This window comes from Xenopus tropicalis, chromosome 7, assembly GCF_000004195.4.
Source record: "Xenopus tropicalis strain Nigerian chromosome 7, UCB_Xtro_10.0, whole genome shotgun sequence".
Classification (NCBI taxonomy): domain Eukaryota; kingdom Metazoa; phylum Chordata; class Amphibia; order Anura; family Pipidae; genus Xenopus; species Xenopus tropicalis.
Window position 1 is genome coordinate 84,660,211 of NC_030683.2, and position 14,062 is coordinate 84,674,272.

Consider the following 14,062-nt stretch of genomic DNA (forward strand, 5'->3'; position numbering starts at 1 on the left):
ATTCAAGCTGCTGCCATTCTCACAGTATTAACACCAGGGTCCTCAAACTTTTCACAGTTGGTCACTAGGGGACTGCAATTTTAGTTTTGAAAAGTGGGCGGAGCCACCAACAACCAATCAGATTTCACCTATTGATTTTTATTGGTTTGTTGCCAGGGTTCCCAAACTTTGCATAGTCAGACACTGGGTGACTACGCATTTAAGGTTTTTTGTATTTTTGTAAGTGGGTGGAGCCACCAACAGCCAATCAGATTTTACCTATTGACTCTAAATGGGGAAATTCAACCTGCTGCCATTCTGACAGTATTAACACCAGGGTCCCCAAACTTTTCACAGTTGGTCACTAGAGGACTACAGTTTTAGTTTTGAAAAAGTGGGCAGGCCACCAACAGCCAATCAGATTTCACCTATTGAATTTTATTGGTTTGATGTCAGAGTTCGCAAACTTTGCACAGTCAGTCACTGCGTGACTTTGTACTCAAGGTTAGAAAAAGTGGGCAGGGCCACCAAAAGCCAATCACATTTCTTTCATTGTTTTCAGTGGGAAAATTTTAACTGCTGCCATTCTCACATGTTTAATGTCAGGGTCCCCAAACTTTGCACAATTGTCACTAGGTGACTATGTTCCAAGTTTAGAAAAGTGGGTGGGGGCAACAACAGCCAATCAGATTTCACCTATAGACTTCATATGTTTAAATTTAAACTGCGACCATTCTTTAAATATTAATACTAAGGTCTCCAGAGCTAGTCACCTGGTAACTGCAGTTCAGAGTTAGAAAAAGTGGGTGGAGCCAACAACAGCCAATCAGATTTTACCTGTTGATTTTCAATGGGAAATTCAACCTGCTGCCATTCTCACATTATTAACACCAGGGTCACTAGGTCACTGCAGTTCAAAAATAGGAAAAGTAGGTTGGGCCACTAACAGCCAATCAGATTTCATCCATTGAATTTTATTGGTTTAAATTTAAAATGCGGTCATTCTCACACTATTTATGCCAGGGTGCCCACTGTTTGTCACTGGGTGACTCAAGGTTAGAAAAAGTGGGCGGAACCACCAATCACAATTCACCTATTGACTTTTATTGGTTTAAATTTTTAATTGCTGCCGTTCTTTAACTATTAATCCTAGGGTCCCTAAACTTCGCATAGTTAGTCACTGGGTAACTGCAGTTCCAGGTTAGAAAAAGGGGGTGGAGCCACCAACCGCCAATCAGATGTCGTTGACTTTCAGTGGGGAAATTTAAGTTGCTGCCATTCAGACACTATTAAAACCAGGGTCCCCAAACTTTGCACAGTGGTTTTTACTGTATAACTGTGGTCCAAGGTTAGAGAAAGTGGGCAGAGCCCATTCAGTGACTTCATGTTTTTCAACCCAACATGAAGTTTGTTCTCAAACTTCCCTTTCTAGTTGTGTTGTGTTATTTTCTGTCACCCATAAAAGTGGGTAGGCACTTTTATATGTTTCTTAAGCTTTGTGGTTTACACTTTTACAGAAAACCTTTAAAAAGTAGTTTATTAAACTAGCAATTTGACCCATTGCTGGCTCCTATTGTGAAATGAGGATAGTTGGTGTACAGAGCACTATTTCTCTCCCTACACTGAAACAGCTGAATTTCCAGTAGAAAAAAAACAGAAATTCAGATATTAATGTTACCTTGAGCAGCTTTTTGCCCGATTCAAATGTTGTCAAGTTGCCTAAATTGCACCAGCGTTGTTGCTTACAATAACCAATAAAATATATTCTAACTCACTGATTGAAACTAATTGCTAATTGGTGGATAATGACAAATGCATTTACCCACCTCTGCTAGTAAATAGTATATGATTTTATATTTAGAATCCCCATAAGAACAACAGGTCACTTTAGTTTCAATTTTTCAGGAAGGAGAATGGATACAAAAAAAACACATGAAAGCATCAATATTTTATCTGAAAAAACATTTATTACTTGGCACCTCCCTGATCATTAACGTTCATATGATATAAGGAATGTTAGCTCAGAAGTCTGGAAGAAACATGGATTTGTAGTTGCAGGAACAGTTACAGCAGATAAAACAAAGGAATAGCAACAAAACAATCCAAAACAAATGTCATTTTTGGTCTGCACTTCTAGAATCACTTGACTGTGCTGCCAAGTTTTAAGGGGCATTCAGAGACTTTCTAGAAAACAGAAATGTCCAGCCCACAACCTGTTACTTGCATCCCCATAGTTGGTTGCATCCCTATGAAACTATGGATTAAGAAGCTTTCACTTTTTTACGTCATTACAGTGCTACACTGTGCAAGATATAACATGACGTACAGCAGGAAGCAGTAAATTCTGATTTCACAGAAACATAAAATAATCCAACTAAAAAGGCACCTATACTGCTGCCCACTCTGTCGATGAATGCTGGAGTGCAGAGTTGCTGCTGTAAGGCTAAAGCCCTGGGGCACTCAGATGTTACGCACATTCAGGGCTCTGGCACACGGGGAGATTAGTCGCCCGTGGCAAAACTCCTTGTTCGCGGGCGACTAATCTCCCCGAGTTGCCTTCCCCCTGCCATCCCACCGACGAACATGTAACAGTAAAGATAAAGGCACACAATGACTGGAAGAATCTTGGAGTAAAGAAGCATTTGAAAAGCTGCCACTTGGTGCCCAGTATAGCACAGCCAGGGTTCTCACAGCCCAACTGCAGCAATATGTGTGCCCAAGAAATAACATTTTCATATCAATCTGTGAATATTATAAATAGGGATGCACTGAATGCATTTTTCCGGATTTGGTCGAAACACTGGACCCATTGTAAAGGATTTGGCCGAATACCAAACAGAATCTGAATCCTAAGTAGCATATGCTAATTAGGTTTCAGAAGGGTTAAATCTGGCTGTGCGGAAATGTTTCAACTTGTTTTTACATGTATAAATGTCACGTGGTTTTTAGGATTCAGATCAGCCAGGACCATGGATTTGGCCGAATCCTGCTGAAAAAGGCAGAATCTTGGCTGAATACCGAACCAAATCCTGGATTCGGTGCATCTCTAGTTACAATATGCTTTTAGATAAATCTAGAAATTACCCAGCACCAAAAAGTCATCATTTTAAATCTTGTTAGCTGATGAAGGATGAGTACAGCCTTTTAGAAAATAACACAGCGGTGTTTGATACTGCTGCAATTCTGTATGTAATGGGTGATGGCCTTAGTATCAGGACTAAGAACAGAAGTAATCTTAAGAAAACATAAAACTAGAGAAAATAACAAATACTGAGGCATAATGCCTCGCCATGTTCAGTGGCAGAATCTGCTGCATACAGGTAAGAATATAGTATTGGTTGTGGCATTAAACTTTTCCCACATATATTTGTAATATGTTAAAGTAGGAACTAAACAGTTAATAATAGGAGAACTGTGTACAATGTTAACAAGCCAATAAGAAACAGTAACAAAAATATCTCTTCTTTTATACCTCCTCATTTATCATTTCACCCTGACGGTGACTCTTATTTAAACACTGGGTATTTAATAAAACTATTGTTACAGAGAGATACAAAATCTGCCTTCACATTCTGGAAGCAAGCATTTCTGATACTCTCTTTGAATTCATATAATTAAACTGAAGAACAGCAGTTCCAAATAATTGCACTGTAATCTCATAAAATTGTTGGTCTCCTCGCCATAATATGTTTGCTTCCCCTCTGAATTCTAAATGTTCTCACCACACAATACTTCACAAATGTGAACTATAAAATACACGTTAAGGTAAATTTAAGGATTCCCTCTATATACACTTTTTTTTTCCATACAATGGCTTAAATATATGCTTGAATGCATACATGCATGGGTTAGGGAACCCATGATTAAGGAAACCCACTAATGTCCAGATAATTTGCTTCAGCTGGTTAAACATCGCCTGGTAAACCAGACAAGTGCTCAGCAGCAGCAATGCCTGAATAATGCTATCATCATGAACACTGAGGCTAACTACAGAAAGTTGCATTGGAAATTCTAGTGCTTGTAGAACTGTGGGCAGAATAGAATGGTGGGAAGAGTAGAACAGTGGGCAGAGTAGAACCAATGGAAGAGGAAAAACATATTGCACCTTGTGAAAAATCACAAAGTTATTTAGCAAAATGTCAGTCTCATTTTATTGCTGGTACCCAGCATTATCAGTCATCCTCATCAGAGCTATCTGACCCCTCATCTTTAGCCACTTTCCAGTTTGTCCGTCTACTTTTCCGCTCCACCTTGTCTGCATCCTTAGGCTTTGATCTGTGACGGTCTTTTCTGCGATGTCTTTTAGTCTGTCTGCTCTTATGTTCCTCTGACTCAGCATCTTCTGTGCTGCTCATTTCATCACTGGAAGAGTCACTGTCCTGCCCAGATGAGCAGTGCTTTTTCCTCTGTGCCTTTTTTCTTGTCTTCTTCTTGCATTTAGACTTTTTCTGTTTCTCCGAGCTGTCGTCACTACTCTCACTATCGCTTGATGTTTCTGTTGACTTGTCCCGTTCTTTTTTCCGCTTTTTTAACTTTTTATGAGATCTCTTTTTTTGTTTTTTCTTGTGAGTCTTTTTGGACCTTTTCCGTTTGTGAGATTCCTGTTCCCTTTGTTCCTTTCGTCTTGTTTTCTCTTGCCCGTTTGTCTTCTTTTTTGGATTTTTTTCTTCTCCGCTGTTAGGAAATAAAATCATTAAATATAAATGAGATGAACTTCAAATTGCTTTAAAGAGAAACTCATCACAATAAGTAAGGAAAGAAGCTTTTTTGCAGCCAGTATAACGCAAGGAAAAGCACTGCCTTCATAAATATGTATGACATCATTTGTATTTATACATACACAAGTTGCTGTCATATTGCTTGACTAAGAGCAGTTTAATATATATTATTACTCTTCTACACTGAACTGTTGTCTATTTAGAATCGTTTTATGTTATATATTTCAGAAGTCAATTATGACCCCAGTGCAAGAGTACTAAGGGCTGCTATATTGTAAAATGCATTGAGCTAAGTTGAAGAGGAAGAGACTTTATTTTCTATGTGCTGCTGACTGTGGGAATATAAATAGGCTAACTTTGTTGCCGACTTTTAGTTGCCCTTCAACATGTAGAATCCATATGAAATGTAAGTAATTCAAGTCTAACTTTCGGTCTGTACCAGAACTTACCTGTCTGTATCAAATTCCTCAGGGTACAATTCTTTATACCCACTGTGACCCCACCTATTAAGAGTCAGGGAGAAACACAAGTTAGCATGCATTATACATAACAGACTGTGGGGCACATGGGAAGAAGGTGGTATATTATAAAAATGATTTATTAGTACTTTAGTAACTACTAAAATGCTATAAAAGTAACAAAAAAGAAAACCACCCTAATATAAGTTGCTATTTCTTAGCGTGACTAACATTTTCAGATACAGGTATGATAGATACAGGACCTCTTATCCAGAATGCTTGGGACCTGGGGCTATGGATAAGAACATTAATTAAACCCAGCTAAATTGTTTTACCTCCAATTAGGGTTAATTATATCTTAGGCAGGATCAAGTAAAAGGTACTGTTTTATTATTACAAAATAAAAGGAAATCATATTTTAAAATGTTGGAGATGGCTTTCCTGTAATTTGATACTTTCTGGATAACAGATCCTTAACCTGTATTATAAACAGGCAACTAGTACTTCAGCATACACTTTGCTATGTTAATTCCAATATGTTTTGATGTTTGAATTTTTCCTTATAAGTCTACCCTAAAATAGCACCAAAACTACATGAAAACCTGATTAAAAAAAAGAAAAGAAAAACAAAACATGTATCAAGGGTTTTGGTGCCCCACAAAACTGCACCTGCCCATCTGCAATTCCAGATTACAGAAAAACTATTCTAGGAGTACTAACTTGTAGTTTTGTAGTTGTAGTTTTCAAGGGTGCTCAGCTTTGCTCTGTCTATTTGCCTGACAAAGTTTGGTACATCTGACAAATGACAATGAGGGATTCCATTGTAGTGAGGAACTAGTCAGCAGGGCATTTTGGCCAAGCACAAAATATGTGCCACAGCTTTAGTGTGTATAGAAGAACAGAGCAAATCTTTTGCATTAATAAAATTATATAGCATTCAACAGTACAACCTGGCCTCATATTATGGAAACAACATAATGGAACTCTTGATGTACTTTGTGAAAGGAAATAATGTATTTATACTGAATATACCTATGATAAATGTTTAAGCAAGGAGAATCTCCCTGAAAGACTAGCATATAAACTTTGCCCCAACAGGAATTTTTGTAGCTGGTGGCTCAGCTGCACAGACCACTTAGGGTAAGCAACATCAGAAATAAATTATTAATACACAACCAAGCAAAGTCTCCTTATTTATACATTTTAATTTAAAGCATAGAGGAGTGAGAAAGTAGAGAACTGGGAAGCCAAAATTTATCAAATTTCCCAGGACATCTTCGGGCTTCGTAGGTTAGTTTGATCAAGGGGAGAATATTGTTAACCATTAATAGCCAGTCAGGGACAGTAGGGGCTTGGGACGCCATCCGCTTGATTAGCAAGTTTTTTTTGCATAAAAGAGGAGGGCCGTGCTAGTGACCTGGTCTTAAGTAGGGTTACTATATCATCCACTAGGCCGAGCAAACAGACCTATGGGGAACGGAGGCCATGGAAGGCTATTTTGGTAATTATATAGTCGATCACTCCTTTCCAAAATATGAATGGGGACAAGTCCAGACCATATGATAAAAGGAAGCTCCAACCCCCCAAGATTTAGGACATAGTGCATGATGGTTACTTCCCATTTTTCCAATCTAAGAAGAGTAATTTATATTTAGTGAAGGAATTTAAATTGTATAAGCCAGTCCCTCAGTAACAAATAACATAAAACACTTAATGCAAACAGTAATGTCATTCAAAAATCTTTGCTGCCCGATGTAAATCCTTTGCAGAAAAGTCTTGTGTACTGATAATTTGTGTAGAATGTGACCCAGGTAAAAGCTTGTAGTGACCCACCTGTCAGGAATACTGGCCTCACACTCAGAATATTTTTTGTTCCAGGCACGAATACTCAGTGCATCCTGTCTCAATGTCACTGCAGGGTCTGCTCCACTTTTCACCTGGTCACGGCTCACCTCAGCATCAAAACTATCTGATCGCATCTGTCCCCTGTAAAATTGGGCAAGTCTTACTGTTAGTCACACAAAGTTGTCAGGGTTGAACTTATCTCCAGAGCCCTAAAAACCAAACTTCAGCTTGCCGCCCTTCTTTTGGCAATTGTTGTGCGCTGACGATCCTGCTGTTCTGTGCATGTGCCAATTACAGGAGAGATGGGTTACCCTACGTTCCCCAAAGCTAATACTGGATTTATCCTCAATTATCTGGCTAAATTCAACTTCTGCAACCTGAATATATTGCTTAAAACACACAGAATAAAATAAAAATCACAATAGAATTAATTTGTAAAACAGTCCCCAAATTCTATAAATATACAGTGGTTCCAGAAAGTTTGTGAACCCTTTTACATTTTCTACATTTTTATATGAACGTCAAGTCGTAAAAATAGATGAAGAAAACCTAGTTAAACAAATGAAAAAAATGTATCATATTTGGTCATGTATTTCTGCGTGTGGCAAAAGTGAATCCTTAGGATAATTCAATGGCATGACAATCAGGGGTGTAAATCCAGCAAAGCCTGATATACAAACAACACATTTGTGGATGTGTATCATGGCTCTAACAAAGGAGGTGTCTGAGGACCTCAGAAAAAGGTTGTTAATGCCCATAAAGCTAGAAAAGGTTACAAGACTATGGGGCCCATTTACTTACTCACGAACGGGCCGAATGCGTCCGATTGCGTTTTTTTCGTAATGATCGGTATTTTGCGATTTTTTCGGAAAATTATTGCGACTTTTTAGTTACCAATACGATTTTTGCGGAAAAACGCGAGTTTTTCGTAGCCATTCCGAAAGTTGAGATTTTTTCGTAGCGTTAAAACTTGCGCAAAAAGTTGCGATTTTTTCGTAGTGTTAAAACTTGCGCAAAACGTCGCGCCTTTTAAGTTTTAACGCTACGAAAAAAGCGCAACTTTTCGCGCAAGTTTTAACGCTATGAAAAAATCGCAACTTTCGGAATGGCTACGAAAATCTAAACCTATAGTTTTCGCGCAAATCGTATTGTGTACAAAGGGAGGAAATTAAAGACCATTGTTTTCCTACCCAGAAGTGGTCGACCAGCAAAGATATTTCCAACTGCAAGGTGTCTAATAGGTTACAAAGGAATCTAGGATAACTTCTCAGCAACTGATGGCCTTTCACAGCAATGGTGTGTATGGCAGGGTAGAAAGGAGAAAGTCACTGCTCTCCCCAAAAACATTGCTGACCATTTACAGTTTGCAATAAAGATCCCTTGGAAAACCAGAAGGATAATGGAAGAATGTTTTGTGGACTGATTAAGCAAAAATTGATACTCAGTCAAATCACTTTAAAGGAAAATACCTGTTATTATCAAACTCTTCTGGATATAACTCCTTGAAGCCACTGTGGTCCCATCTATGTGAAAGAAAAAAACATTCACATTAATATAATGAGGGGAGGATAAAAAGTACAATACATAATAATATAATAATGTTTAAATGAGAACAAAAGCCATAAATAATAGGTATTAGCCCTGAAGAGGCCTCCCTTTCCTGTACAAAACCAAACCAGTTATCCACCACTAAACTGCTTAATTTTGGTTACCCATTGAGAAAAGGCAGGGTAGCATAGTGAAGCAGCACGAGAAGGTGCCTCCCAACCCCACTGAGGTGATCGGCTTTTTCTTAACAGGTATTTAAACCAGGGCAGTACTGGGGGGCACAATGGTGAGGTTTAGAGAGGTGAGGGAGGCAATCCAGGACCACAACAGTATCTCTTATCTATGGCATTTTTATGATAAAGGTTATGATATTACTTGTGTTCTGTGTGTGTATATCTTCTATGTACATTTACCTACACATATACAATAATGTGCAGTGTGCATGCTGCCTCTGATTATATGCACTAACATTCACGGGCAATAAGAGACCAGCTGCCACATCATATAAAGGCAACAAAGAAATGTAGTGCTGCATCAATTTTCATTCATATTACTTTGTTTTTGGATTTGTCAGAGGAGGAATCATATTTATACCCCCCTTAAAAAGTCCCCCAAATATGTAAAAGTTACTTTTGCATTTTAGTTTTTAGTGCTGACTTGGTAATGTCTGGAGATGTTCGTTTTCTCTTTGCTCCATAAGTTTCCTCTGTCTGTTTCTCCAACTCTCTTATTTTCCACATTTCAGTCTCTTCTTGAATCTAAGATTATAAATAATGATAAGAGCAATTCCAAAATTCTATTAAAATACATATGATGCACAGGTCAGAAATGGGCACACAGCCTACATAACATTTCATAAAATTCCCTAGATTTTCTTGGATGCCACAAATTTTAGTTCCTATTAGCTTCAAATCTGATACCCCTAAGAAAAAAATTCAATCAGTTATGTGTAGGGACCCATAGGGTTAAGCTCCCTATGGCTGTAAATCCTACCTCTTCACACCTTTACTGTTATTCGGTAAGAACCCTTGTACTTAAGTTACAGTTCTAAAACTATTCCCTATAGGTTTAGTCAGGTTGTACACGCCCCCTGCAGACTGATATAGTGTCTGGCAGGAGGGTGTGACCTCTTTTGGCTGCAGGCTGCTTTCCAAGCAGAGATCCATTTGAGCCTGGGAGCAGACCTTAGGCCCCAGAAACAATTTGTACCCCAGAGGATACCATCCCTCTGGAGAAAGTCGGGGACAGGGCCCCATGAACGAGGAATTAGCCAGCACAGCAGATTTTGTCATAGCACTTTCTAGAAAAGTGACGTAGTTAGCTCTACTAAGCAAGGGCAGCCTTAATAGTCCCACCAAGGAGAGATTAGATCCAGGAGTATTTCTCCTACCCGGCAATGTTGCCTCAGTGTAGGGCCACTGAGTAGAGATAGTGACAGGCAGGATAACCCCTGATCTCTACGCACCCGGAGGACTCATCCACTAGAGGTTATCAACCTGAAGGAGCAGATATCTACCTAGAATACCTCCAAGGGGTATTGGCTGAAAGGTGTGTTTCCCTGCCCAGACTCTACCAAGGTGGGATAAACCGGTGCATGCCCTCTCTTCTTCCTCAGAGTGTACTTTGTATACCATCTGCATCTGCTTGTGTTGTGAGTATTGGATAACCCTGCATCACCATTGTTCTATCTTGGACAATAAACTTGTTAATAGTTCACCGCAAGAACCTTTCTGGCGTCCATTATTACCAACTGCACTACACAGCTACAGTGAGTAGTAGTCCAACTACACCCTCAGCCCCGGTTAGGTCTCTTCCACCTAAAGCGAAGGTCCATCCTAAGAAAAAGAGTTGCATGTAACACATGCTCTCCTATCACTACTAGCCTGGTTTAACCATATTATAGCCAAAATAGTATTACATATGCTTTAATAAAAAATACATGGCATTTTACAAGGAATTATTCAGGTATAGTGATTTTCTGCCTCTGAAGCTGACTATACTTCGAAAGATCCTCCTGTCTTGGCAAGGCCAGGTGGAGACAATTAGATTGTTTGGTTGGTCCCTAGGCCAACAATTGAATAACAGGGAGAACTTGTGCAGATATGAAGAGAGAAAATCGCATCCAGGCCTTAATAACAATGCCATCATTTTAGCCCTGTACATGGTGCAATAAGCTGCCAGTTTGGGTAGGAATGAATGAGTCGGCAACCAATGGCAAACTGTATATAGCCAGCTTTACTATCTCAAGGCATAACTGGCAAATGCGCAGATTAAATCACTGGGAATAAAATACACCCATATCACTCACATCACTGGCACATTAAATTGTCAAACTTTCAGTCACAAACCATGATATATTTGTTTCTTACTTTCATGGAATATAGCTACAAATGGCCCAAAATGCTATCTGCCATACAATAACAAGAGCTAAACAATTGTCGTATTTTCACATTCTGAGAAACGTCACCTTGTTGTGGGCATCTGTGTGGCGTATAACATTTCGAAGGAGAACTTTCCCAAGAGGAACACGGGACATCTCAAATTCTGTGGAACAGAATTCAGCTGTTACTTCTAAAATGTACAACCCAACAGGCAGATAAATAGCAGCATTAATGGCAGATATACCATCTAAAAAACCTTTACGTATCCAAATATCTGTGAAAATCCAACATAATTTATATTGCAGATCTTAAAGGAACAGTAACACCAAAAAATGAAAGTGCATAAAAGTAATTACAATATAATGCACTGTTGCCCTGCACTGGTACAATTGGTGTGTTTGCCTCAGAGAGACTACTATAGTTTATATAAACAAAGCTGCTGAGCAGCCATTCAATGCACATAGCAGATAACAGATAAACCCCCATTATATTCTACAAAGCTTATCTGTTATCTGCTACATAACCTGTGCATTTTCTTTTTTCCAGCCTGAATGGCTGCCCCGTGGCTTATTTAAATAAACCATAGTAGCGTTTCTGTAGCAAACACACCAGTTTAACCAGTGCAGTGCACTGCATTATATTTTAATTACTTTAAAACACCTTTATTTCTTAAGGCCCCCATACACGAGGCGATAGAAGCTGCCGATATCGGTCCCTTGGACTGACTCGGCAGCTTATCGGCCCGTGTAGGGGCAGAAACGAGGGGCCTGGCTGACCGATATCTGGCCTGAAATTGGCCAGATATCGATCGGCCAGGTTAGAAAATTCAGTCGGATCGGGGACTGCATCGGCTCGTTGATGCGGTCCCCGAACTGACTGCCCCATTGCTGCTGTTATAATTCGATCGTTTGGCCCCAGGGTGGGGATATCGGGTAAAGATCCGCTCGCTTGGCAACATCGCCAAGCGAGCGAATCTGCCCGTGTATGGGCAGCTTTAGTGTTACTGATCCTTTAAGGGCAGGGGTACTTGGGAGCTCAGTCACTAACAGATTTGTTAGACATCACTCTGACTGCACTCCAAGCAGTGCTTGCAGTGAGTACATTTGGCAAAAGACAGTGGCAGTTTCCACAAATACACTCTGCCACCCTGCAGATATACAGACTACATACATTTACACTCTGCCACCCTGCAAATATACAAACTACATACATATACACTCTGCCACCCTGCAAATATACAGACTACATACATATACACTCTGCCACCCTGCAGATATACAGACTACATACATATACACTCTGCCACCCTGCAGATATACAGACTACATACAAATACACTCTGCCACCCTGCAAATATACAGACTACATACATATACACTCTGCCACCCTGCAGATATACAGACTACATACATTTACACTCTGCCACCCTGCAAATATACAAACTACATACATATACACTCTGCCACCCTGCAAATATACAGACTACATACAAATACACTCTGCCACCCTGCAAATATACAGACTACATACAAATACACTCTGCCACCCTGCAAATATACAGACTACATACATATACACTCTGCCACCCTGCAAATATACAGACTACATACAAATACACTCTGCCACCCTGCAGATATACAGACTACATACATTTACACTCTGCCACCCTGCAAATATACAAACTACATACATATACACTCTGCCACCCTGCAAATATACAGACTACATACATATACACTCTGCCACCCTGCAGATATACAGACTACATACATATACACTCTGCCACCCTGCAGATATACAGACTACATACAAATACACTCTGCCACCCTGCAAATATACAGACTACATACATATACACTCTGCCACCCTGCAGATATACAGACTACATACATTTACACTCTGCCACCCTGCAAATATACAAACTACATACATATACACTCTGCCACCCTGCAAATATACAGACTACATACAAATACACTCTGCCACCCTGCAAATATACAGACTACATACAAATACACTCTGCCACCCTGCAAATATACAGACTACATACATATACACTCTGCCACCCTGCAAATATACAGACTACATACAAATACACTCTGCCACCCTGCAAATATACAGACTACATACAAATACACTCTGCCACCCTGCAAATATACAGACTACATACAAATACACTCTGCCACCCTGCAAATATACAGACTACATACAAATACACTCTGCCACCCTGCAAATATACAGACTACATACATATACACTCTGCCACCCTGCAAATATACAGACTACATACAAATACACTCTGTCACCCTGCAAATATACAGACTACATACATATACACTCTGCCACCCTGCAAATATACAGACTACATACAAATACACTCTGCCACCCTGCAAATATACAGACTACATACAAATACTGACTGATACAAGAGGTAAGATGCATCTTATAAACACAAATCCAAGACTTGGGGTAAAATATTATACAACTATACAATTTAGAGTTTCCTGGGAAAGCTCACTAGAGATGAAGGACATACAATGTACAGAAAGTTCCAAAACTTTTTTGTAAGTTAAAATATGTTGAAATCAAATTTGTGTATTGAAAACGGAAGGCAGCGATATTATGAACAGATTTTAGGTAACTTTGGGGAAAGTCACTGACATACTGGATCTTATGAACCCCCCATACACCCTCGCACGCTGAGGGACCCCCATGAGATAGTTGCTGCGCCCCGGCCTGTCTGTTGCTTATACTTTGCAGAGATGTGCAAACTAATGGCCAGTAACTGACTGTATACATATAAAAGACCGGGTGTAAATAAACTGACTTATAAGTCAGTAAAGAGAAGGGGCTAGGGGGCTGCCACCCCCACCCCCTGGATTAGGCCCGGGTACTTATATATTTTATCATTTATTTCTCCGCTAAGGAAAGCTGTGCCTCCCTTCTACCTGCTTCCCTACGAGCAGCCCGGGTATTCTCTTCAGCCAAATGCAGCAGCCCGGGCCCGTCCCTCGCTACAGCAGCCTGTCTGGGGCTCACCGCTTCCCTTTCCTACCGGAAATTCACATCATTTGGCTAGTATGATTAGGGAGGCGGAACGTAAGTAGCAGGTTTTCGCGTCCAGGGAGGGAAG

The 14,062-nt window shown here is 39.8% G+C and overlaps 1 protein-coding gene across 4 annotated transcripts; it reads right to left on the minus strand.

Annotated features, from left to right (window-relative positions):
* Positions 1-1,924: 1,924 nt before the first annotated feature.
* Positions 1,925-14,001, minus strand: nkapd1 (NKAP domain containing 1). Of its 4 annotated transcripts, none has more exons than XM_002932920.5 (7): positions 13,878-14,001; positions 11,016-11,092; positions 9,179-9,306; positions 8,470-8,523; positions 6,989-7,141; positions 5,147-5,200; positions 1,925-4,653 (listed from the first exon to the last, which is right to left on the minus strand). In XM_002932920.5, the coding sequence occupies exons 2-7, from the start codon at positions 11,082-11,084 to the stop codon at positions 4,152-4,154; spliced, it is 960 nt and encodes a 319-aa protein (XP_002932966.2). In that variant the 5' UTR covers positions 11,085-11,092; positions 13,878-14,001; the 3' UTR covers positions 1,925-4,151. The 4 variants fall into 4 exon arrangements, with proteins under 4 accessions (XP_002932966.2, XP_004916162.2, XP_017951473.2 ...); XM_004916105.4 differs by having other exon boundaries at positions 9,206-9,306; positions 13,878-13,961; XM_018095984.2 differs by lacking the exon at positions 11,016-11,092 and having other exon boundaries at positions 9,206-9,306; positions 13,878-13,986.
* Positions 14,002-14,062: the final 61 nt, after the last annotated feature.